Below are 22522 nucleotides of genomic sequence, written 5' to 3'. Positions count from 1 at the left end.
CTCTCTGCCTGAGGAAGTAGCCACAGGGCTGGCCGGAATCCTAACTGAGGTGTGGAAATCCCCACCCCCACCCCCCACCCCCGGAAACAGCCCCCAGGAGCTGGGGTACTGCCACTTCCCTGCCTTGGGCAGAGAGTCAGTCTCTGGGGTCTTCCCGGAGGAGATAGCACAGATGTGCCCTCATCTCCCCCTGCCCTTCCCCCGGCCTCTGCCCTGGGCTATCTTTCCTAGTCCAGTGTCCATTCAAAAGGTCAGCACCCTTAAGTAGCCAAAGCCATGGCCCAGGGGAAGGGTCCCTTCCAGGACACTCCATGCATGGCCTGACCTCCCATGCACTGAACACCTGGCACAGCCTGAGTCTGCCCCTGTGAATATTTGCAGATTGATTATCTGTGGTTTCGGCAGCCCCGCCCTCCCTTTGGCCTGCCCTGACCACTTTGGATGGGGAGGGTCTTGGCTGCTCCTCCCCACTTTCATCATAAGTGGGTCACCCCCCTTTCCCGATGGGCCATGTCAGCTTAAGGGGGACACCACCATTTGTCAAGAGTTTCTGGGTGCTAGTCAGTCCCCTAGCCATGTTCTCCCCCTCACCCGTCTTTGTATGTCCTGGTTTTCCTAGTGTTACTGTAAGTCAACTACTTCTCTTAAATTCATTCCAAAAGGGCACTTTCTATCAGAAAATCAGCAGCCTGGCCCGAAATGGGAGATGTCTCTGAAAATAATTGAAAGTAGCTGAGTGGAGTGTTGGGGTCTGTGGGCATGCTTGCCGAAGGGCTGCCTGGGCCATCTACTGTGTTTCCCCGAAAATAAGACCTAGCTGGACAATCAGTTCTTATGTGTCTTTTGGAGCAAAAATTAATGTAAGACCCGGTCTTACTTTACTATAATGTAAGATTCAGTCTTATGTAATGTAATATAGAAGACCGGGTCTTATATTAATTTTTGCTCCAAAAGACACATTAGACCTGATTGTCTGGCTAGGTCTCACTTTTGGTGAAACGGTATGTTTTTAAAAACTGGTGTCAGCGAGGCATTGAAGACCCATGAGTGCCAGGCAGAGGCTTTCTGGTTGTTCTCTGGATGGAAAGACATTTAAAACAAGAATTTTTCTAGTCCCTCCCCTTTGGGAAACCCCGAGGCAAAGATCTCTGCCAAACACTGCAGGGTTGAGGCCGCACAAGACAGCGGGGTGTGCTTGTGCCACCAAAGGAAGCATCTCTCCTATTTTTAATTCCCCGGCAGCTTTCTTGGTTTGTATGTATTAAATGTAACGCATGCTGGGGTAAAAATCGAACACTTAGGCGTCCACATGTCATCTTTGTAAGGACTCTGGCCTAGCACAGGTGTGTGCACTGTCCTCTAGAGAAGTCACTAGATGGAAAACTGCTGGCTTGGGAGGTGTGTACACCATGAAAATGCCCCCCAGGTGTCCCCACCTCTTAGCCAGCCCCAGGTCTTTTTTAATCTCTTTCTGTTTAACAGGTGAAAAAAAACGTGTTATTTCAATGGATTTATTTCATTAATAATGGGTGATTATATTTTTAAAAGCTGATAGGCCCATGAGTTTTTTGATGACTCCCCCCACCCCCCCTTTTTTTGGAGTTGATCAATTTTTTAGCATTGGCTAACTTACTTAGAAGTCATCATAGATACACAGTAAGTTGCAAAGAAATGTATAGGGAGGTCCTGTGCCCCATCTCTCAACCTCCCCCTGCGGGGATGTCCTGTGTGCCTATAACATAATATATAACTGGGAAGATGACCTTGGTACAGTGCACAGAGTTTATTTGGGTCTCCCAGTGTATGTGCAGGTGCACGCACGTGCTTGCGTGTAGTTCTGTGAAATTTTGTCCCACGTATAGCGCTATTAAGCCACAACCACAATCGAGATACAGAGCTGTTCCATCACCCCACGATATCCCCCCTGCTGCCCCTTCATAATCACCCCTACCAACCACCCTGCTCCCAGTGGCCACTGATTTACTGTTCTCCATGTCCACATTTTGTCATGTCGAGAATGTTATATACACGGGACCACATAGCATCTCACCTTCTAAGATTGGCTTTTTCCACTTAGCATAGTCTCCTAGAGATCCACCCAAGTTGTTGGCTGTTTCAATGGTTGCTTTCTTTTTTTGCTGCCTGAACTTTTTAACAACAGGAATCATAACACTTACCACAATGACTTATGTCACCACTTCTTAAGCACTTTACGACAGGCATCCAGCCTGGATCATTTATTGTAAGTCTTTTTCACAGGTCAGTGAGGTGGGTGCTGTTACCATCCCCATTTTACTTATGGAGAAGCTGAAACTCAGAGAGTTTAGTAACCATCCCAGCTAACTACCCAATACTGCTTCCCTGTAGTGTCCCATACCTATGACCCAGGTTGTGCTCATTGATTTGCAAGAGCTCTTTATATAGAAAGCATGCTCGTCTTTTGTGATCTCTGTTGGCAGCTTTTCTCCTAACTTTTCAACTGTTGTTAGTGATGGAGGTTTTTTCCATTTGTGTTGGTGGTTTACGGGTTTCGTTTTTATGTTGTCAAGACTTTTTCATTTATGGTGCCATTTCTGAAAAATCCTTAGGAATTGGATGACGGAGTCTGTTCTGCAGTGCAGATGTGACAATCATGAATGTGCCTGCTCCTCGTTACATCAGGTTGAGGAATATATGGGAAAGATGCCAGAGGGCAGAAAAGTATGCTTTCGCTGTCCTTGGCCAAGCAAAGACATGAAAAATAAGTGGGAGGGAGGAACCTTAATGGTGATCGAGGCTGAGCTAGCATAGCCATCTCCATCCAAGTACAAACATCCTGCTCACCTGTGGAGCTGCTCAGAACACACACCCCTGCACCCTGGCCCCAGAGCCACTGATGAAAAGGCTGGGATAGGGCCTGTAAGAGCTGGTTCCAGGTGGTTTTGAGGGAACTTCCAGTTAGAAGTACTTATTCTTGAAAGGCCTATAATTAAATAGGAACCACACTCCTTTTATAATAATAATTGACCACATACTCGGCACAATGAAAGCCTCTAAAATTTTAAAAAAAAGCAAAAAACAAAGTATAAACCCATGTTTAAGAACAATGTAGTAAATCTAGGAATAAAAGACCAAAAAAATATAAAGAAATAAAAAGTCAGACCGCTTGGAAATAACAAAATTCCTTTTTACCCACCTCTTGAGTTAAAGAAGAAATTAAAACAGCCAAGACATAGAATAACATCAGTGAAAATGTAAAACACATTGAAACTATGAGGTACAGCCAGAGCTGTACTTGGAGAAGAATCATAGCCTTTAATTTTCTTCTCATTAGAACAGATAGAATGAAAAGAAATGGATTAAGCATTTCAGTTAGGAAGTTCTAGAACAATAAATTCAAGGAAACCTCCCTTAATGGTTTGAAATGTCTTACTGCATTTTCTAAATTGCAATTATGCACAAAATTTTTTTTCTCATCTTTTTACCTTGCTATCTGTTAACTACCCAGTGTTAATTACTGGGGCATTACAGTGTTTTTGTAGTCCTGTCTCAGTTATTCTTTTTCAGGTTTTTTTCCCTGTATTTTTCAGAGATGCTAATTCTTTTCCATGATCTTTAGAATAATTAGGTCATGTCTCTTCTCCTCATTCCCCACCCCCACATCACCCCCACAAAAAAAACCTGTTGGGATTTTGATAGTATATTAAATTCATAGGTAAGTTTGGGAAGAACCTTTTTTTTTTTTTTTTTTTTTAAGTAGTGAAAGAACAGTTTATTAGAAGAAAAAGTACACTCCAAATAGTTTGGAGCTGGCCCCAAGCAAAGGTAAGGCTCAAGAGGGGCCCCATTTGTCTTTAAAATACTGCATTTTCCCACTATAAGAACCTGGTATCCTTTCCATTTGTTTTCTTTTTGACTCTTAGTTTTTAAGATAAACTTTGAAAATTGAAGTATAAGGCACTTAGGTCATTTTGTAGTTTTTTAAAAAATTTGATCATGTACTTTTCTGTTGAGGGTTATTTCTAAGTATTTTTGTGCTGTGGTTCTAGATCATTTTCGTCATGTTTTTCACCTGGTTGCCTCCTGCCAACCCTTAATTGTTTGCATTTTCCTCTGGGTTCACTTTTCCAGGTCAACTATCCTCAGACACCTAGCCGCCCCCTTTCCACCACAGCTGCCATGTCCGTTTCCTCATCGACTTATGTTTGTAGAACCACACAGTCCCTGCTGTTTTTCTTGTCAGCAGGACCAAGCCTGACACTGGCTGTCAATTCAAGATAGATCTGTCTGTTTATGTTAAGGGTGTTTCCTTCCAGTCCTATATGACCATCCACAACAAATGTCTCAGAATGGCCCCTGGTTTTCCTCCTTCACCGTGTTGGGATTTTGTCCATTAATGGTTTTTGTCACCCCAAATGCTTCTTGAATTTCAGATATGGTCTGTGTCCTTTATTATTGTGTTTCCCCGAAAATAAGCCCCAGTTAAGATCGTCAGCCAGACAGACGCATTTAATACGTTATGACAATGTTCCAGAAGAAGGTGACATGACTGTATTTGAATAAATGTAGATTGTTGTACATGAAAAAATAAGACATCCCCTGAAAATACGCCCTAATGCATCGTTTGGAGCAAAAATTCATGTAAGACCCGGTCTTATTTTCAGGGAAGTACAGTATAAGACCCTATCTTATTTTGGGTGGAACACGATATATTAGCTAGACCTACTTTGCATTTTGCCTGTGTTCCTATGTAGTGTCGGGCTGTGGCTTCCTTAGGCACTGCTGTGTTTCTGAATCAGTTTCTCTGTAACAGTCACCAACAAGTGGGACCCTGTACCTTGGTGTGTGGAGACCCAGCCCCTCCCCGTGTGCACCTGATACTTCCTGGAGTTTCCTCATTTTCTCATACGATTGGCCTGTCAAGATTTCATCCACTCCTCTTGTCGGTTTTAGCATTTCTTTAGGAAAAAAATCCATCCACTTCAGGCACACTTAACAATGGCTAACATTGCATTCTTTCATAACGGATACAGTCACTTGTCCTTGTGTCAGGAAATGGCATCTGTGTCTCTGTCCTAAATCTACGTGGCTTTTCTTTTTGCTCTTTTGTTCTTGATTCAGCTGCTTCATGCCTTATCTGTTTTTGATCTTTGTTCATTGCTGAGTTGATATTTATCAGTCAACTGCTCTTCTTTTCTCTCTTCCATCTTAATTCTCTTTTTAAAGTTTTCATTTTTATTTTTTTTACCTTCTTTCTTGTATAGTGACCTGTGTCCAGGGTTACCCATTCCCCAATGAAGACCACTTCAGCCACACGCCATTGGTTTCAACAATGTGTATTTGCCTTACGGTTTTAGGGATACTTGATCATTAAAAACATTTTTTTTTCCTCATTGAATCATTATTTTGGAGATTCCTGATTTCCTGGTTGGAACTGGACAATTTATCTCTGGCCTGGCACATTTCTAGGTCGCCATTGCAGAATCGATGCAGCGTGGGCAGCTGCTCCTGTCCAGGCAATACAGAGCATTCTGCTCTCACTTGGTTGTTCTTCATGAACACTTGAGGGACATTTGGACATGGAGCTGTGAGGTCTGCATTCCCGCCTGGCCATGTTTGGATCTTCAGTCTGTTGAATATCAAGGACCAAGCACCCTGTTTGCCCCCTCATGTTTGTGGGTCTCTGAGTGTCCCTGGCTTCTGCTTATTGCATGCGGGGTTATTGGTACGTGAAACTGGTCGCTGGGGCTTTCTTTGTGGGTCGAGCACTTGCCTCTTGAATTCAGACTTTTATATAAATGTTACAACCCCTCCTTTGCATTTCATTCCTTGGTTTGTTTTTGTGATTTCGATTCTTTCTCGTCTTCCTGAGTTCCAGAATATCTCCTGTTGGTGCCGTTGTTTTCTAGTAATTAACTGTGAGGCTTACATTTCAGCCTCGCTCCATACACTGGTGTCCGGTTTTTCTGTCTTCACACTCCCTCCTGTACTTGTGTGTGTCTGGCCTGTGTTTCTGGAGTTGTCTTTGGAAGGTCTGTGCTGGTTGGCAGCTCACTGGAGGTTATTTTCATGGCTTTAAAGAACGTGTTTAAACCATTTCTGGCTCTTCCTACCCCACAAGCGAAGTCACGTCTCCCTCCTGCAGGCAAGCAGAGAAATGAGCCTCTGCATTTCTTCTCCTGCCCTGATATTTGGTATAAATTAAAGGGCCACTTTTAACAACATTGTCTTTGTTGGCAGTTGTATATATTTGTATTCTGCCGGAAACAGTTGGGGAAATGGAACAGAAACGGAAATAGTCGGGAAATGTGTGTCAATGTTGTATCCTGCCCCTTATTAGGAGGCCTTGAGCAAATGACTAAGCTTCATTGAGCCTCGGGGCCTCATCTGTCAAATGGGGATGTTCGCAGCCATTGCAAGGATTCAGTGGAGAAACCATGAAAAGTGCTGAGAGCATGGCACCTGCAGGTTCCAGTCCCATTCTTGGTGCAATGGTGTCTTCACTTCAGGGCTAAATGAGGCCACCCTCCCGACTCACATGTCCATGTTTGCTCCCTCCCAGTCTGGAGTGTTTCTTCAGAGGATGATTTCCAGCAAGGGGACAGGGTGCTCTTTTCACATGTGACGCTTGGGTGTAGAATCCCTGGGCCATCCCCTTTCCTACCTCCACCCGTGCCCAGTCTTATGCCGCTGTCCACATGTGATACTCAGTAAACGGGCATACGTTTATTTAAACTTTCTGTGCTTTTTCATTCGTTTTGGGGGTTGCTGGTGAGCTCTTGTGGTCTGCAGCTCAGAAATACTTGGTGAGCTATGTCTTCCACTCCAGTCTGGGATTTTTTTTCCTGTTCTCTGCAGAGGTGCTGGCTTTCTAATGTTGGGTCTCACTTATGTCGATCGTCTCAGAATCCCTTCCTTCTCTGCGTTTGGGGGCATTTCCAGAACTTGCCCTCCTCATTGATAATCTTTGATACACTTTTCAGCGTTCGCTGCCTCTGGTGCTGCTTTTAAAATTGGTGATAAAAATCTGAATTTGTTGCATGAACTTCTTTTCTTAGTTTTTCCCGCTTCTTCCCTTTTTCTCTCTGAAATCTCATCTTTTTTCCAAAGAATCTATATGTTCTGTAATTTCCTTCCGGGTGTATGGTGGTTGTTGTCTTAGACATACTTGTGTTTCCTGGGATAAATCCTGAATCCATTAGCTTGATCCATTTCTTCTGTTCTGTGCTTGTTTCCCTCTCGTGTCTGCTTCTTGCATGGAGGTCATAGGTTGGCCTTTGCGCTCATATTGGAGTGGGGGTACAGATTCTCCTGTCCCCACACTTGGATACCACATGGTTCCCTCTGGAGACTGGAGCAGAAGGGGGTCTTTCTGTTATCACTTTGGTCATCGATCTGAAATTTACAGGAAGAAGGGTGGGGCAACTTCTGCAGCTGAGGGACCCCGTTTCTCTGTGAATTACTTTGTATTTGTGGGGACCCTCTCAATCTGAGGGCCAGCTCTGCCTACCAGGAAAGCCCTGGGTTGGGTGTTGCCACCCTAGGGGTTCAGGAGAGGTTAAATTGGAACAGAGCCCCAGTTGGGACCCCCTGCTCTTAGAAAGGGTGGGGTATGGCCTCCTCTCACTTCCTCTGCAGCCTCAGATCTGCTTGTCAGGCAGCTTGCGGCCCTGTCTTCCCATCCCTCACTTTCAGGGGCACGTACGATGTTATAAACAGGGCTGATGATGAAATGGTTGAAATACAAATGATGAGTGCATCTGGGTTTCAGACACATCCTGGCACTTCCAGCAGCTTTCTCTCAAGTCTGAAATGATACGAAAATTAAAAACTTGCCCAAAGAGATCACAAGAAGAGACCCCAGCACTGGTGGGAGCCCTCAGCCCCACCTGAGGAAGGGCTGACCCCCAAATTCCAACCAGCGTTTATCTCATTCACCCCCGCCACCCTTGTGAGACTCCAGTCGCCATAGTGCCAGACCCAGGCAGGGCGGCTGAATGGTCACCATTCGGTTTCTTGGAGATTTTCATTTTAAGGGAAAAGCTGGAGGGAGAGCTGACAGGCTGGGAGTCGCATCAGCCACCTGATAAAACAAGGAGAAAACGTTTGCAGGAGCGCTGGCCGAATAGTTGCTTAAGGCTTTGTTGTTAATTTCTCAGATGTGATCATCGTCTGTGGTGGTTACTTTTGTTATTGTTGTCACTATTTTAGTCTTTATCTTTTGGGGCTGTGCTAGCCAGTATAAGCAGCTCCTACCCACACAGGGCAATCTAAATGTGCATCGATTAAAATCACGTAGAACGGGAAGTTCTTTTGCAGCCATATGGCTACCTTCTGGGACACACTGTGATGGTTGGAGGCAGGTTAAGTTACTTGTGGGTGCGATGAAGACATAGAAAACAATGGAGGCCATTTGGGGAGGCCATGTCTGTTCAGGTGACACGGGTTGCAGAGAAGGTCCCGGGCTAGGAGGGGATACGTGACTTCCCTGAAGGGGGATGACGAACCAGCAGGTGTGGGGACCACCAGGACAGCTGGGCAGAAGGAGGGGCAGAAAAGAGGTAAGGGAGAAGCCTAGTCTCTGCTCTGAGGGCAACTGTGAGCCATGGAAGGAGTTGGAGGGAGGAGAGTCAGGTTTTGCTTCTGAAAGCTCTGTAGGGCTGCTTGGGGTGGAGTATGGGCGAGGACCCTGCTGTAGGGATGCAGCCAGCCGGTCTGGGAGCAGAGGCCAGGTGGGGTGGGCTGTGAGGGAAGGAGAGGGGGTCGACGCTTGAGTGAGGGGGCGCTTAATTACAGAGATGGGCTGCAGGATGAAGACCCCAGGCTGGGCTAACGACCACCTGGTTGTACTGGCAGAGTTTTGGGGTGGGGAAGGTGGACAGGGCTGTGCCTGGGGCCCCGTGAAAGCCTGGGCTTTGCCTGTCCCACATGATAACCCTGCTCCTGGTACTAGATTCTGATAGTTGGGCTTCTTTACACAGAGGAACCGGCTTCTGGAATCTTCACCACACCAAGGTCAGCTGACCTTCTCCATGAAGGGCCAGGTGGCCTGTACTCTGCTGCTACAGCAAAAGCTGCCGTAGGCAGTACAGGACGAATGGGCGTGGCTGTGTGCCAATAGAACTTTATTTATAAAGGCAGGTGGGGCCAGACTTGGTCCGAGGGCCCTGGTTTGCTGACCCTGCTCCAGAGAAATCCAGCACAGGACATGGGCCACCCGGTCTCAGCATGTGTCCACTGAGCACTTTTCAGAGCCCACTCCCCCAGTTTATCAGGCAAGGGCCAGCCCTCAGTTATGGTGAGGTGACTCAGCTTGGGGTGCCAACTGTGCCGCCTGCTCTGCAGTGGTTCTTGTCATCCTCACAGCAACCTGGGGGAGTGGGCAGCACCCCTGGCGTTGCCCCCATTTCCTATGCCCTCTGCTCCTCCAAGTGTCCCTCTTTGCAAGGCAGGCAGGCTGGATCTGAGCAGTTTTTCCCAGGCGCCCCCACCAGCGTGTCACTTCTAGCATTTTAAAAAAAGAAATCATAAAAAAAATGACACTCTGACAGCAATGTCTTATTCTATTCATACATTTTAATTAGAACATGAACAAGGGATGTTATGTTATAAATATTCATGGCCAGGTTATTAAAATGCATAATTAATTGGTGGGGGCGTTAATTGTATTAATGGGAGTGGGACTGTTGCTATTTTTGTCATTCTAGAAGGGAGGATGGGGGCTGGCTGAGGGATTTTTTTCCCCGAAACGACAGAGCAGCACCCTGTTGCCTCTGCCAGGCACTCATGGAACCCATATGTGGGGAGTCCCTGAGCCCCACGAGCCCCCTTCACTACTGCCAGGCCTTCATGGGGTGCGGGCTGCTCCGTGGGGGAGAAGACAACAGACAAGTGCACATAGAGGGAAACTGACGCTCTGGGGGTGCTGGCGCTTTGCCCAAGGTCACCCCAACCTCACTGGCTGCTGTCCTCTTAGGAGCCCAAGTGGGAGTCCAGGACCTTGGGGTATAGAAATCCCAAATCTGGCAGCAAATGCCAGATGGATTCCTGGAAACCATGGGAGCCCCTTGCCAGGTCCCCCACCCGCCGAGGCAGCCCTCCAGCTTCCTGCTGTAATCACATTGGAAATTTTTGATTAGAAAACAAAATCTAAATGAGATGTATGAATATTCATCAGGCTTGGCGATTAATATGCATAATTATGCAAATTAGACACCAATTAAACACCAGTTTTCTGGGGTAATGATTAACACAAAGGCACCAAAATAGAAGGATGCAATTTGAAGGAAGTTTCTGGTGCACACGAGCAGGGGAGGGCGGGAGGCAGGGTTTAGGATTTGGGCTGGGGTGCGTGGGATGGCCAGAGTGTAGTGTTCAAGGGTGGGTGGGAGCAGGGTTGTGCTCGTACATGTGGCCCCCTCTGCTCCATATCCCCCTCCAGCCTGGCTTAGGGAGCCTTTGGACTCACAGTGGGATGTGGACACCTCCAGTTCTGCCAAGTAGGTCCTGTTAATAACCCCATTTACAGAGGAGGGAAATGGAGACACCAAGAAGGAAGGGCCTGAGACTGCTCCCCTTCTGCTTGTCTAGGTTGTGTGCTCTCTGACTCCTGATGGATGGGGTTGGAGCCCCTGCCTAGGAAGGATGTAGGCACTGGCTGCCTCCCCTGGGGGGGAAGATTGAGTCCTGGGTGGGTGCCTGGTGCCTGGGAGAGTGTCTGGGGAGATAAGGGCCCCACCCTGACTGACTCTTGAGACGAAGGTCCTCTCCCCAAGCTGGACTCCCAGCCCAGCAGGCAGGTGGCAGGAGCCCCAGTTTGCTCCTCACTGGGATTGGGTTCCACCCTGGAGGAGCCGCCAGCCTGTGCCTGGTGGGTAGTCAGTGGCAGCTGCCACTGTTATTTCAACAAAGGGACAGTCTCGCCTCTCATGTTGGCAGGGCTAGATAGGCAGGGGGAGACTCCAATTTTCCTGAGATCAGAGCGGCTTACGCATCCTATTTGCTGATGTCCTCATGAGTCTTTCTCACGGGGTCAGGAGTGATGGGGCACAGAGATCCCATCGCCATATGGTCAGGGCAGGGCCCGAGGATGGGGCCTGGGGCTGGGGGAAGGAGACTTGGTGTTCATGAGGGCTCTGCCTATGGCGGCCATGGTGGGTAGGGCTTTGATGGATAGGCAGGAGTTTGCCAGCAGTGATAGCTCGTGGAATTTTTTGAGCCACCGACCTGGAATTGTGCTAAGTGCCAGGGTGTCTGGGGCACTTGCTGAGGAAGGGCCCAGAAAGCCTGCTAAATGGAGGAAGGACCATCTGAAGTCGTAAGGCGCGGTGATATAGAGCTGGGTGGGGTGAGGTTACTCTCTCTCTTCTGCCCGCAGGTCTGGAGGAGCGGCCCAGCTCAGGCTCCTGGGGCAGTGGCGACCAGAATAGCTCCTCCTTCGACCCCAGCCGGGTGAGGAGCCCTGTGGGGCCTGAGACCCTGAGTTTCCCTTTTCCGGGGGAGGGGGACATACGAGGAAACTGAGGCTCGGGGGGGAAGTCGGACGCCAGCCTGGTCTGCAGGGACTTTGGACTCAGAGATGTGGGTTTGAGTCCTGCCTCGGGTACTTACGAGCATGCCTGCCTCCTAAGCCTGTTTCCCCAGCTTTAAAACTGGGTGCCCTGTCACCCCTCACCCCCACCCATCTCTCTGCAGACCTACGGTGAAGGCAGCCACTTCACTGAGTCCCACAGCAGCCTCTCTTCATCCACATTCCTGGGACCTGGACTTGGAGGTGAGTGTCCACAAGGCATGGCCCTTCTCCCCAAACCCGCATGGGGGTGCCCAGGGCGTGGTCAGCGCACTCAGAGTACCAGCGCTTCCAGGATGTTTGCCCAGAACAGAGGGTACAGGCAGACACAGCCTGGACCCCCCTCCACAGGTCATTAGTGGCTGGCCATGTCCTCACCAGGAAGTGGACGTGGCTGTCCTGGTGACTTGGAGGCAGTTTGAGCCCGCTGGCCCTTCCAGGGCTGGCCTGCCCTCCATGACCACGAGGATCAGGACTCAGCCAGCCTGAGCTCCAGTCTATCCCACTGGGCCACTGGCGAGGCTGGCCCCCCTTGAGCCTCGGTTTCCCCACCCGTGAGACAGGGATGCTCACAGAAACTTTCATGTAGTAGGTGGTGAGGCCTTCCCCAATGTTCCAGGCCCTGCACCCCCACCTTGTAGAGGGTCAGACAGGCTCAGCAGAAAGGGACATGTCAGGGATGTGGGACTGGTCAGGGTCCGCCCAGCGCTCTGTCCTCAGGGGCTGGACTGATGTCCTGTGTGCTGTCCTCTCACCAGGAGATGGAGGGACAAAGGCAACGAGCCCTGTCCCGCCCACACACAGTTTTGAGGGAGCCTCGAGGCGATTGGAAAGCTGGCGTCTCGGGGTCGGGAGGAGGACCCCCGACCCCTGAGACAGGACGCCCTTCCACGTGAAAGCTGGGCAGAATCGGATTATAGAAGTGCCATCGTTCATAGTTTATAGGCTAAGGTGGCTGCTGGGGGAGTAGATGTGTGAACTGTGGGACCCTTGGTATGACTAACCGGTGGGGAAACTGAGTCTGGAGACCTTTGTGCTGAACCCTGAGGGGACACGCCTGCAAGACCCTACAGGCTGGGCCCAGGACTGGGCACACAGTAGGGCTGGACAGGTGAGTATGGCCCGAGAGGAATAGCATGAGGGGGTGGAGGGGCAGTGTCCACGCACCCGCTGCATAGCAGGAGTCTGCCTCCATTTCCCAGGGCAGGAGGTGAGGCCTGGCCTCCATAGCCCAGGGTGGCCTCTGCACCTGCAGCTGTTCCGCTCTGCTGTTCCTTCCTCCCGCCTCTTCCTGGCATAGGCAGTTCCCACGCTGGGCCTGGTCAGCAGGGCCCAGAGCCAGCTGTGTCCCACACAGCCACATCTCCTGTGGCCAGGGAGTTCAGGCCAAGCCGGGTAGGGAGGTAGGTGCACCCTCAGCCTCACTGTGCCTGTTTCTCATCCATGGACCAGGCTGGACAGGGTTGGTGGTGGGTGGTGAGGGCACTGCTCCCTGGCAGGTGAAGCCAGTCTGTTCCCATGCGGTTTCCAGCCCGTTCTGGCTCCTTATACGCCCCTGGTGGTTTTATTCTCTGCTGTTTGTCCCCATGCCCTGATGTGAGGGTCCAGCACATGGATTAGGCACCTGATGTACCCACGGGGCTCCCCTCCCAGCACCTCAGCATCCTCTCCTTGCCCTCCTCACCCTGCCCCTTGGCAAACCCGTATTTGCTGCCAGCTGGGCCTAAACCATGGCAGCCTCATCTTGCACGGAAGGCCAAGAGTCTGGGAGGTGAAGCTGCTTCCCCAGGTGGAGCCCAGAGCCCTGGCTGGGCCAGCCAGCTTTCCTCCCACACCCTCCACCCCCCTGGGAGAAAGCATTCGCGTCACCATCTGTTAACTCAGTGGACAGAAGACAAGGCCCCTCTAGTCTTCAGGCCTTGCTTTGCTCATCCCTAAAAGGGCCCAGCATCACCTGCCCTGTGGGGTACCTCTCCCTGTCCCTGTCAACTAGCTCCAGGAGTCTAGTTGAAATTGTTGTGCTTTTAATATAAAGAAAATGAGATTTTTTTTCTCTTCTGAGTTGGTGAGTAATTCAAGTTACTGGATCAAGTGTTATGATTCCTTGCTCATGTTGAGGTTGGTGCCAGTCTAAGCCAGAAACAGACATAAATGGCTCAGTTACTGACTGATCCAGGGCACCTGCTTCAGTCAAGGCTGGGTCCAGGCGTCTGCAGTGGCAGGAGTCATCCACACTGGTGGCTGTTAGACAGGCTGTGTCCCCACAGCTCAGGCGTCACCTGCCCACAGAGGGGACGGGCCCCTTCTCACCAAGTCCACAGGGACACCACATTGTAGTTCATGAGCTAAACCCTGGTTGGGGCCTGGGCACCGAACCTCACAGACCCCAGGGACCACCACCCACTTCAGGCTATCCCCTGGGAGCCCAGCACCCTGGGGAGTCAGTAGTACCTCACTACCTTGAATGGAGGAAGGGAGACTCAGGAAGGGCAGGGGGTACTGAACTTGGTGCTGGCCCACCTCAGGGACGGGACATGGTGGGGGGGGCCCTGGTGGATTTGCAGAAGCCCCTGTGGGTCACTGGGAAGGTGTCTGGCCAGACCCCCGCTTGTCCGCCAGGCCAATGGGGAGATCAGTATCCCACTGCGGTCCTCTCCGTGTGGTACTCTTAGGGAACACCTGCTGTATGTAGGTATGTGCCAGCGCGGGGTCGCCTCCTTGGGACATGTCCTTCCTGGGGTCAGCTGAGTGACCCTCTTTTCTCCTGTGCAGGCAAGGGCAGTGAGCGGAGTGCTTACACCACCTTTGGCAGAGATGCAGGTGTTGGTGGCTTGACTCAGGTAAGGCCATGTCTTTGGGGTGCGGGCGGCCAGGACCCATTGGCACCCAGCAGTCTGCAGAACCCAGAGAGTGGGCTGGGTGGGACCCCCATTTCCAGACTCGAGGGGTATCGTAGTGGGGACTGGCCCGGGGTTGGAGGACTCAGTGGCGGCTGCAGTCATCTCTACCATTGCCCCTTTCCCACCCACCTTTTAAAATTTTAAACAAATTGGTCACAATTTCCTCCTGACCTGTGGAAGGGTTCCTGGCTGATCTGAGTGCTGGTCACTTTCAGCAGCAGCTAAACTAGGACCAGGCCAGGCTGGGGTGGCCAGGAGTGGACGGGGCGGGGCAGAGGCAGGGGAAGCCATGGCCCCCCAACATTGGGGCCAATTTGCACAGGTGGAGGGGCTCAGAGAGACATCTGCACACCCCTGAGTGCAGAGAAAGAAACTGAGGCCAGCCCCGCCCCACACGCCCCTCGCCCAGGTGAAACTCACCCATGCCTGCTCCAGCTGTGAGGCCCACAGGGCAACTGACCAGCCACAGTGGTCCCATGTGGCCTCCTGTCCTGCTCACCCCTTGGGCATCCTCCCCCACCCCCGCCCGAGGGTTTTATTCCTGTCCCCACCACCATCTGTAGATTCTCAGGTGCAGCTAGACCTTGTGTCAGGTGGTGTCGCCTCTGCATATGAAGCCTGTTGAGCGCCAACTGGGTACCAGGCCCTGTGCCAAGGCAGAGCTCACCTGGCCTCCATCAGTCTCCACCATACCCCCTGAGCCGACATACCTGTTTTACTGATGGAAAGGGCCAGGTGTAGAGCTGCCACTCCCATGAGGCCTTGAACCCCCATCGCTTATGCTCCTTAAGGAAGAAAGCCCCTTTCAAACTAATTATGCAAAATTAAACCATCTGCTTTAACAAAACAAAGACACCCACAAACTGAAACAGTGAGATTTCACTGCCTCCCAGATGCACATGTTTGCACGTTCTGCATCCCTTTAGGCTTGCTGGCAACGGTTTTTCTCATGAGAGTAGCACTGCTGTGTATGGTTCATGGGTGACGTGTCAGGAGAGAAACGTCCTGAGCAGGGGTCACTGTCACCCCATAGCTGGGCTGTGACTGGGCACCAGGCCAGCCCCTGGTGATGACCTCCCTTCCCATCCCCAGGCTGGGTTCCTGCCCGGTGATTTGGCCCTCAGCAGCCCTGGGCCACTGTCCCCCTCTGGCGTCAAGGGCGGGTCCCAGTATTACTCCTACCCTGGCCATGCTCGGCGGAGAGCCGCAGACAGCAGCCTGGGTGAGTAGGGCAGCCTGTGGGTCTCAAGGGTGGGGAGAGGGAGGGCCCCACTGTGTGCCTACCAGGTCCTGGCTGGACTGGGAGCTCAGGCATTGGGGAGATGGGTGGTGAGCCAGGAAAGAAGCAGTCAACTCTGGTCATTCATAGAGGTTCTGTCCTCTCAAATCCGCACTCAGTCCCTGCTTCTGGGGAAGCACACGGGTAGGTTCGTAGGTTCTTGCCTGCCTCTGGTCATCACCGATCAACACATAACCTCGTGTCAGGTGTGTTCCTGTCTGTATACCTTATTTCACATATATCGTTCATTCATTGACACGGAACTCACCAGTGGTGCTATAACTGGGGCCTGAATGTAGCTGGTCTGGCACATCAAATCACAATATTCGTACTCAGGACCACGAGCCAGCACTACGGCACCATGTGTGGGGGCTGTTTTAAACAGCAAAGCCACCCACAAAAAGCATGAAAATCAGGGCTCTTGATAGACTGACAAAAGGACCCTGGTCTGTAGCGGAGTTGGTACTTGTTCCTCTTCAGTGTACACGTGTGCAGACTCAGGGTTCCACTCTGTACTGCAAGTATGATTTGAGGGGACCAGTTCTCAGCAGATTTGCAAGTCAGGGACCTGTGCATAAGGGGATGGACTGTGGGAGTTGGGGTTGGGGCGGCAGGGGGTGCTTTGGAGCAGGGACCCAGCTCAAGTATCCGCTGATTGCCCACTTCCAGACTCCGCTGCAGATCCCCCCATGATTCTGGCACTTGGTCAGACCCTTGCACACGGACCTGAGCCCTTGTTTAAGTAGTTTTATTAAAAGGGAAGCTCAAGGGCCTCATCTCCAAGGTGTAGGGCAGGCATGTCCCTGGGCCCTGAAGGGCCCCCGGGTGTCCCTTGCTGTGTAGGGTGGCTCACTCCTCTTGCTCCTAACAGACACGCAGCCCAAGAAGGTCCGGAAGGTGCCGCCGGGTCTCCCGTCCTCGGTGAGTCATGAGATCAAGTGGGGACCCCACAGACCACATGTCCCTCGTGCTCTGCAAGCTCAGGGTTCATTCCCCTCCCTGCTGGAGGCCACACAGCACATCAGTGGGGGCACTGGGCTACATGTGCTGCTGCCGCTGGGAACACATGTGGGTCCACGTGGCTTCCTAAGCATGGGCAGGCCCCTTCTGGGTTCTGGGTCGCAGCCCCGCTAGACTGGCCAGTTAGCCGGAGTCTTGCTCGAGGCCTCACTCTGCCCGCTTCTGAGGGAGCTGAGGAGGTTCTGGGGTCTAGCCTTGATCGTCCCTCCTGCGTTAAGAGAAGGTTGTGTCCTGTGGCACCTTAGAAAGGGGTATGAGTAGGGGTCCTGGGAGTGGGAGCAGACAGGGGCACCCTGGGGCTAGTTTAGAGGGTCCCTACCCTCACCCGGTCCACCCAGGTTCGAGCCACCTTCTGTCCCTACCCCAGCAGATGGTGCTGGGCCATCTGCAATTTAATCATGGGGAAAACGCAATTTGCCTGTTGCCTCCACTTGGTTCCTGTGCAGCCTCCAGGAGTCCCTGGGCCCACGGCTCAGGCAGATTCCCCTGCAAGCTGACCCAGACCACTCCAGGACCCGACCAAAACTCCGGGTTAGCAACAGAGATTGACATTCCGTAGCCAGGAGGTGCAGTCAGGCTCAGGCTGTCTTAAAGACTTGACTCTTGATGTCATTGTCTTCCCATTTTCCTCACCTGACTGCCCCCCCCCCACCCCACTTCCGTGGAGCTGAGAGCTCCCTAGGCCCACCTCATCCCACCAGTCCCACCAGCACACTGTTCCAGTGCTGGGGCAGACATTACTAGTTGATCCCAGCACTTTTCTCCTGTGTTCTGCCTCAGTTCCAGGCAGTGCCAGCCGATCAGAGTTGGCACTGATCCTGGAAGCCCTTTGCTGTCTCTCTGCTCTGAGGCAGTCTGGGTGGAATGTCAGTCCAGGGCCCTGCCTCTGAAGCCCCTGGGTTTTATGTGATCAGGGCTGGGGCCAAGGGAGGTTCCAGCGCTAGGGGAACAAGGAAGAAGGAAGGGCTGGGGGCATTGCAACTGGGCTTTACTTTGATGGATCAACAGGAGTTTGCAGGGTTAAGGAGGGAAAAGGAATTCTGGGCAGGAGGGAAGTGGGTGGTGGGGTTAGCTGCTTATCCAGGTGGAGGACAGTACTGGGGATGGGGGATATGTTAGTCCTGTTCCTCCTCGACCACGCCTACCTACCCGCCCACAGGTGTACCCACCCAGCTCAAGTGATGATTACAGCAGGGACACCACTCCCTATCCATCTGCCAAGACCCCCATCAGCGCCTACCCGTCCACCTTCTACATGGCGGGTAGGTATATGGGGGCTTGCCTGGGATGGCTGGCAATCCCTCTGTCCTCTCACCTCACTGTGCCCCTCTCTGCAGATGGCAGCCTGCACCCCTCAGCAGAACTCTGGAGTCCCCCGGGGCAGGCGGGCTTTGGGCCCATGCTGGGTGGGGGCTCATCCCCCCTGCCCCTCCCGCCAGGCAGCGGTAGCACTGTGGGCAGCGGCAGTGGTGGCTTTGGTGGCCTTCACCAGCACGAGCGCATGGTAGGCCCCTCAGGGTGGTGTGGGGATGTGCATGTGGGTAGCCCTGGTGTGATCCCCTCTGACTCCATCTGACCCCCGTTTGCTCTCTGACCCTGTCCCACCACAGGGCTACCCACTGCACAGCTCAGAAGTGAATGGTGGGCTCCCAGCCGTGTCCACCTTCTCAGCCCCCACAGGCGCCTATGGCAGTGTTGCCAGCCACACGCCCCCTGTCAGCGGGGCTGACAACCTCATGGGTATGGCCCCCGACCCCACCCCAGATGCAGCCCTTGTTATTAGCACCCTCCCTCTCTGGGGCGCACCATCCACATCAGCTCAGACCCCTCAGCTTCATCACAGATGTGAAAATGGCTCTTTGAGGAGTGGGCTTCCCCACTTTACATCTGGGGAAAGTGAGGCTAAGAGGGAATGGCTTGCTCCTGGTCCCGTGGCCTCTGTGGAGGCAGGTGGTGAGATGTCAGGCAGAAACCAGACCAAAATCGGGCTGCCCAGTGCTGGGCTGGGACATCCGTGCCAGGCAGCTGGGCATAGAAGGGACCTCCCCATCAGTCCGGGCATCCAAGTCAAGCCCAGGTGCTGGGAGCACTGCATTCCCGAGGTTGGGTCTCACCTCTCTCCATCCACAGGCTCCCGAGGGACCACGGCTGGCAGCTCTGGGGACGCCCTCGGGAAGGCATTGGCCTCGGTGAGGCTCAGGGCCCGGGGGGTGGCAGGGACAGCTGGGCCAGTGACCAAGAGAGGCCAGCACCTGAGTGGCTGCCTGGTGGCCCTATATCCTCATTCCCATTGCAGATCTACTCACCGGATCATTCAAGCAATAACTTCTCATCCAGCCCCTCGACCCCCGTGGGTTCCCCCCAGGGCCTGGCAGGTCTGTGTGGGGTGCTGGGGGAGAGGGGGCTGTGTCTGGTGCCTCCAGCCTGGGGTGGGCCGGGAGGGGTCAGGCTGCATCATGGGTTAGGGAGCTGGACAGATCACCCGCCTTGGAGTTTGTTTTTCTGTGGGCATGCATGAAGGCTTCCTGGAGGAGGTGGTCTCTAAGCCAGGATTTTAGGTCACAGCATGGGCAAAAGCCAGAGGCAGAACCTAGCAGTTCGTACTGTGTGAGCATGAGGGGCAGGTGGGACCCAACAGAGCTAGAGCAGGGGCCTGAGACTCTTGCCCAGACTCCAGAACATGCGGGTGTTTGTGTTTGAACACCCCACAGATAAAAGGCACCAACTGTATGCCCTGTGCCAGCTCTCCCAAGGGGTCCAGGTCCTCTTGTCCCCTGCAAGAAGGCACCTGGGGATCAGCCAAGGGCGAGCAGGAATGAGAGCAGAGGTTTCTGGAAGGCCTCTGTGGTGCCCACAAGGCTAATAACCACTTCCCCTCTATGCTCCAGCCATCAGTGTGGCAGGACTGGGAGGGGCCAGCCTCTAGGGTACCTACTGTGTGCCTCTAAGCCAGCCACCTTCCCTGTGGTGGAGGGGCTGTGGATTCTGCAGATGGGGAAACAGGCTGGGAGATGTGAACCTACCCAGACCTGGCCAGGCTCACGGGTAGAACAGTTCTGCGGATGTGGGCGCCCTCGTGTGGCCAGCCCGGATATTACAGGCCGCTCTGCAGCTTCCCACCCTGGCCTTCCAAATTCCTCCCTCTCCAGGTCAGGCTGCACCAAGTCCCCCCATTCATGTGTCTCCTACCCTTTCCAGGGACGTCGCAGTGGCCCCGAGCAGGAGCCCCCGGTGCCTTATCGCCCAGCTATGATGGGGGTCTCCACAGCCTGGTGAGCTTCCTGTGTGGCTGGGGAGGATGCGCCCTGGTGCAAGCACCCTGGGGTGGGGGTGGGGGTGGGGGGGCAGGCACAGGGATGCCCGTTCCTGGGGCAGGGGAGGCAGCCATGGGACGACTTGGCATGTCTGCTGTGGCCATGTTTCACGTGACTTTGAAACTGAGCTGCATAAGAGTCATTAGGTCTCGTGTGACCAGCAGAACTTGCAACAGGACAGATGCCCCATTGACAAGAATGAACTTTGTAGTTAATTTGCCAGGAGTAAGATCCAGCACTATTCCGTGGCTCTGTGGCCAGTGCAGGCACATGTTTTGAGCCAGGCCACATGGGACTGGGCAGGGTCCAGTGGTACAGGCCCCTCACCCTGTCCCCCCACGCCCGCAGCAGAACAAGATGGAAGACCACCTGGACGAGGCCATCCACGTGCTCCGCAGCCACGCTGTGGGCACTGCGGGTGATGTGCACGGGCTGCTGCCTGGCCACGGGACATTGGCCTCGGGCTTCACTGGCCCCATCATGCCACTGGGAGGGCGGCATGCCGGCCTGGTGAGTGCTGGGTGAGGGGCTGGGAGGGTGGTAGGAATCAGGACGGCCCTGACGAGCCCACTCCCCGTCCATAGGTTGGAGGCAGCCACTCGGAAGATGGCCTCTCAGGCAGTGGCAGCCTCCTGCACAACCACGTGGCCCTCCCTGGCCAGCCCAGTGCCCTCCCCGACCTCTCTCGGCCGCCCGACTCCTACAGTGGTAAGTCCCAGTGTCGTGCCTGGGCAAGGCGGCTGGCACCTCAGCGTCACCTGTGCCCTGCTTCCCTCTGTGGGGCCCGGTTACTGGGTGTCACTCCCCCTCTGGAAAACGGGGATGACAGAGGGCTTGTGACAGGGACTGAGAACAGCCAAGCTGCGCCAAGCATTTGCTCTCTGCTGGACTGGGGCTTGTGACTGTCCCACTTCCATTTCCAGGTGAGGAAATAGGCACAGGCACAGCAGGAACTGGGGAAGCGCTACCAGGCAGGTGCACAGGATCTCCCAGCAGGGGTGAGCTGGGCAGCTGCGGTCACTGGCAGAGGCACCTGGAGTCCCAGAGAGGCTGGCGAGGTCACTGGTCAGCTCCTTCTGGAAGGGAGACAGGATCCAGCTGTCTCTGGCTGCTCATTGGGGCAAGTGATGCTGTGGCCTTCAGGGCCCTGCCTTTATATTCACTCGTCCAACACTCGAGTGAATTGGGCTCATGCCCAGTGTGTACCTGGGGCTTCTCTAGGCTCTGGGGAATAAAATGGAATCCAACAGAGAATGGCCACCCTGGGGGTAAGGGATGGACAGGTGCGAAGGAGAAGGTGGGGAGGGGAAGGGCTGTAGGGGTGTTGTAGTTTCAAAGATAGTGGCGGTGGCAAGCTTGTGACATGTAAGCAGAGCCAGGTGTGAGGAAGGGGGAGCCCCTGCAAAGGCCCTGGGGCAGGTCTGTGCCTGGTGTAGCTGGTGCAGAGGGAGCAAATGGCAGAGAGGGTGGAGGTGAGGGCAGGGAGGGGAAGGCGCAGGTTGGGCAGGGCCTTGTGGGCCACGGGGTGGACTTGGACTTTTACCCAGAGAGAGATGGGAGTCCCGTAGGGCTGTGGGCAGAGGAGGGACAGAACCTGACTGGGCTGTTCACAGGCGCCCCCTGCTGGTTTTGGGGAGGACAAGCTGTGCAGGGTAAGGACCAAACTGACTCCTGCTCACAGGCGCCTTCTGGTGGCTGCTGCGGGGAGGACAGACCAGGGAAGGGAGATGCAGGACTTGAACTTGTTTGGAGGTTCTAGCAGGGGAGCTCTGCTACTCATACACCCTTGACTAAAAAACGCCCCTCTCCTCTATCAGGTAAGGTCCTCCTCTCCGACTAAGCGCGCAGCTTCAGGAGGGACGCATACAAAGCAGTGAGGGAGGAAGGGGACACCAGCCAGGTCAACCATCAACCTGGCTGTCGTTGGGGTGACAGAGGTTGCAGCCAGATCGGCCTCACATTCAGGGAGATGCAGTAACTTGACTCGGGTGCTCAAAGAAGCCCTCTGGTGGCTGCTGTGGGAAGGACAGACGGGGAGAACAAGGGCGGCAGCCAAGGACCTTGCACAGGATACTGCTCTGGCCGTGGCATGGTAGGTGGGTGCCAGCTATCCTGAAGGCAGAGCCCACAGAAGTTGCAGTCGTGGAGGAGGTGATGGGATTCGGATCCGGAGTTCAGGCTGACAGGCCCAAGTGTCACTGCATGTGGTAGAGTTCAGAGCTGGGCACCTGAACGGGTGATAGGTGGTGTGGGCAGAGCAGAGCTGAGGCCTAAGCGTCAGGCCAGAAACGAGTGTGTGGCGAGGGAAGTGGAGGAGGGTGGACTGTGTCCGATGCAGATGTAAGAACCCAGGCTAGACTGAGGTGGGGTCAGAGTGACCGGGGCAGGAGTGGCGTCGGTACAGTACTGGGGCATTATCGTCCAGGGAGCAGGAGCAAAGTGGGTGAAGTCTAGAGGATTT

General features: G+C 53.4%; 1 protein-coding gene across 13 annotated transcripts in view; it reads left to right on the top strand.

The window, feature by feature from the left end:
* TCF3 (transcription factor 3) overlaps positions 1 to 22522 on the top strand; it is a 39792-nt gene that overhangs the window by 7893 nt on the left and 9377 nt on the right. For 11 of the 13 annotated variants that reach the window (XM_074337458.2, XM_074337461.2, XM_074337463.2 and 8 more), the window contains exons 4-16: positions 11357 to 11430; positions 11674 to 11752; positions 14321 to 14388; positions 15541 to 15670; positions 16599 to 16648; positions 17907 to 18009; positions 18085 to 18251; positions 18358 to 18487; positions 18878 to 18936; positions 19044 to 19122; positions 19946 to 20019; positions 20410 to 20571; positions 20646 to 20769. In XM_074337458.2, the coding sequence (XP_074193559.1) occupies positions 11357 to 11430; positions 11674 to 11752; positions 14321 to 14388; positions 15541 to 15670; positions 16599 to 16648; positions 17907 to 18009; positions 18085 to 18251; positions 18358 to 18487; positions 18878 to 18936; positions 19044 to 19122; positions 19946 to 20019; positions 20410 to 20571; positions 20646 to 20769 (1299 nt within the window). The remainder of the gene's footprint in view (positions 1 to 11356; positions 11431 to 11673; positions 11753 to 14320; positions 14389 to 15540; positions 15671 to 16598; positions 16649 to 17906; positions 18010 to 18084; positions 18252 to 18357; positions 18488 to 18877; positions 18937 to 19043; positions 19123 to 19945; positions 20020 to 20409; positions 20572 to 20645; positions 20770 to 22522) is intronic. The other 2 variants (XM_074337459.2, XM_074337462.2) reach the window with 1 other exon arrangement.

Source organism: Rhinolophus sinicus, chromosome 15 (genome assembly GCF_057876585.1).
Source record: "Rhinolophus sinicus isolate RSI-liver-muscle chromosome 15, RSI-T2T, whole genome shotgun sequence".
NCBI lineage: Eukaryota > Metazoa > Chordata > Mammalia > Chiroptera > Rhinolophidae > Rhinolophus > Rhinolophus sinicus.
The sequence above is the reverse complement of the archived record's forward strand: the minus strand, read 5'-3'. Positions and strand labels throughout refer to the sequence as shown.